Source organism: Silene latifolia, chromosome X (genome assembly GCF_048544455.1).
Source record: "Silene latifolia isolate original U9 population chromosome X, ASM4854445v1, whole genome shotgun sequence".
NCBI classification, from domain to species: Eukaryota; Viridiplantae; Streptophyta; class Magnoliopsida; order Caryophyllales; family Caryophyllaceae; genus Silene; species Silene latifolia.
Genome location: NC_133537.1, coordinates 272825974 through 272828233, shown reverse-complemented (window position 1 = coordinate 272828233; position 2260 = coordinate 272825974). Strand labels below are relative to the sequence as shown.

Sequence of the window (2260 nt, the reverse complement as noted above, 5' to 3'; positions counted from 1 at the left end):
CTTGATTAACCGCCTAATTAAAGTTAAGTTTACAAAACTTGGTTGTTTAACAACCATTACATATGGAGACATGCCTCCATTTACCAATAATCCAATGTTTATTAAATAAAATTACATAGGATTAGTAGCTGATTAGTATACAAATTACAACAATTTTTCGTTAAAAAAAAAAAAAATTAAAACGGCAGATCAATGATCAGAGGACTTCAGTTTTCATTAAGGGTTTCCCCTATCTTGTCAGCCAAATTGGTTGTCCTTCAACAAAAAACCAACTGTCAAAGTCTACATCCAACAAAGCAAGTTGCCTTAAATATGAAAATTTGGCACCAAATTCAAATTAGGAGCCAAATATCACAAACATTTCAGTTTTTGCGCCCAATTACTTCTCAAACATTGTGCAAAGTTCAAGTGTATATAAATAGAGATGCAGTTAGCAGTTGGGATCATTTATTTGAGTAGAGCCAAAAAGTATCTTTATTACCATTACATAAATCAAACAATAAACATTCTCAATAAATGAAGAAACCAAATCTAGATAACTTGGAAAGAGGGAGAATCAGTGATCTTCTACTAGAGAAAACCATTGATGGAAAAGTAAAGCATGGAGCAATGGCAGAAATTGCAGCACAATTTGGTGTATGCAGCAAAACAATAACCAAAATTTGGAATAAAGTTAAAGTTCAACATGTCAGCAGCCGGGAATCAATGTCAACAAAGAGACTCAAAGGTAGAAAGATGCCAAAAAGAAAGGAGTTTGACACTTCTAAACTAGAGAGTTTGGAACTTGCAAAGAGGACAACACAATATGAAGTTAGTAAAGGGATGGGTGTTAGTCAATCAACAGTATGCAGATGGGTGAAGGCAGATCTGTTGGATTCACATACAAATGCAACCAAGCCACTTCTGACAGATAAGAACAAACTTGAACGATTAATTTATTGTCTTTCACACCTTCAATATGATAAAAATACCAAACGTTTTATTTTCAAGGATCAAAGCAATGTGATTCACATAGATGAAAAATGGTTTTTTATTACAAAACCAAGTCAAAGGTTTTATGTAGGAAAAAAAGAAAGAAGACCTTTTAGATGTGTGCAATCTAAAAGATTCATAACTAAGGTTATGTTCATGTGTGCCGTATCAAGACCTAAATATGGTCCAAATAAAGAAGTAATTTGTGATGGGAAAATTGGTATATGGCCATTTGTAATGGAGGTACCAGCTAAGAGAAAATCAAAAAATAGAAGTGCAAGCACACTAGAAACAAAGAACATAGAGTCAATTACTAAGCAAGTCACCAAAGAAATGTTGATTTCTAATGTTTTGCCTGCCATTAAGGCTAAATGGCCTGCAAACTACAGTAAGAATATTCTGATACAACAGGATAATGCAAGACCCCATATAAATAATGTGGATGCAGATTTCAGAAAGCATGCTAATGAAGATGAGTGGAACATTCAATTTAGTTATCAACCTCCAAATTCTCCAGATTTAAATGTTCTTGATTTGGGGTTTTTTAGAGCCATTCAATCTCTTCAACAAAAGGAAAAATCAAACACACTACAAGAACTTCTTGACAATGTTATGAAAGCTTATGAAGAGTTGGAAGTGATCAAGCTTAACTATGTGTTCATTACTTTACAGGCATGTATGTTAGAGATTATGCAACTCAAAGGTGGGATTGACTATCCTATACCTCATATGCACAAATCAAAATTAGCATCACAAAGTTTATTACCTGAGTATCTAGATGCTAATACAGAATTGGTGAAAGATTGCATTAGATATGTAACAAATCTTGGTCATGGAAGTAGAATTACTGAACTGGTAGAGTCATTTAGTAGTGGAGAAAATAGTGCAGAAAATAGTGTAGAACTAACAGATGTTGCAGGTTGCAGTAATGATCCAACAGGTGAACATGAAGTTGTTGGTAACATTACTGAAGACAGTGCAGTTACTAATGCAGTTCAGGTTGCAGATATAGTAGAAGCATGAATGTGTCAGGGAAGATAAATCAGTAACAGGCAAGTTTTTGAAGACAACCATATGTATGTATTCAGACGTAGTAGAAGCAAACAAGTTTTTGAAGACGACCAGATATATGCATTCAGATATAGTAGAAGCATGAATGTGTCAGTGAAGATAAATCAGTAACAGACAAGTTTTTGAAGACAACCAGACGAATGCAACCAGAGTACAAGCATCATAGAGTAACAGACAAGTTTTTGAAGATAAATCAGCATGTAGAGTAGACAACAAA

General features: G+C 34.0%; 1 protein-coding gene across 1 annotated transcript; it reads left to right on the top strand.

Moving 5' to 3' along the window:
* Positions 1 to 516: 516 nt before the first annotated feature.
* LOC141620117 (uncharacterized) lies at positions 517 to 1995 on the top strand. The gene has a single exon (XM_074437069.1). It carries the CDS (start codon positions 517 to 519, stop codon positions 1993 to 1995), a length of 1479 nt encoding a protein of 492 aa, XP_074293170.1.
* Positions 1996 to 2260: the final 265 nt, after the last annotated feature.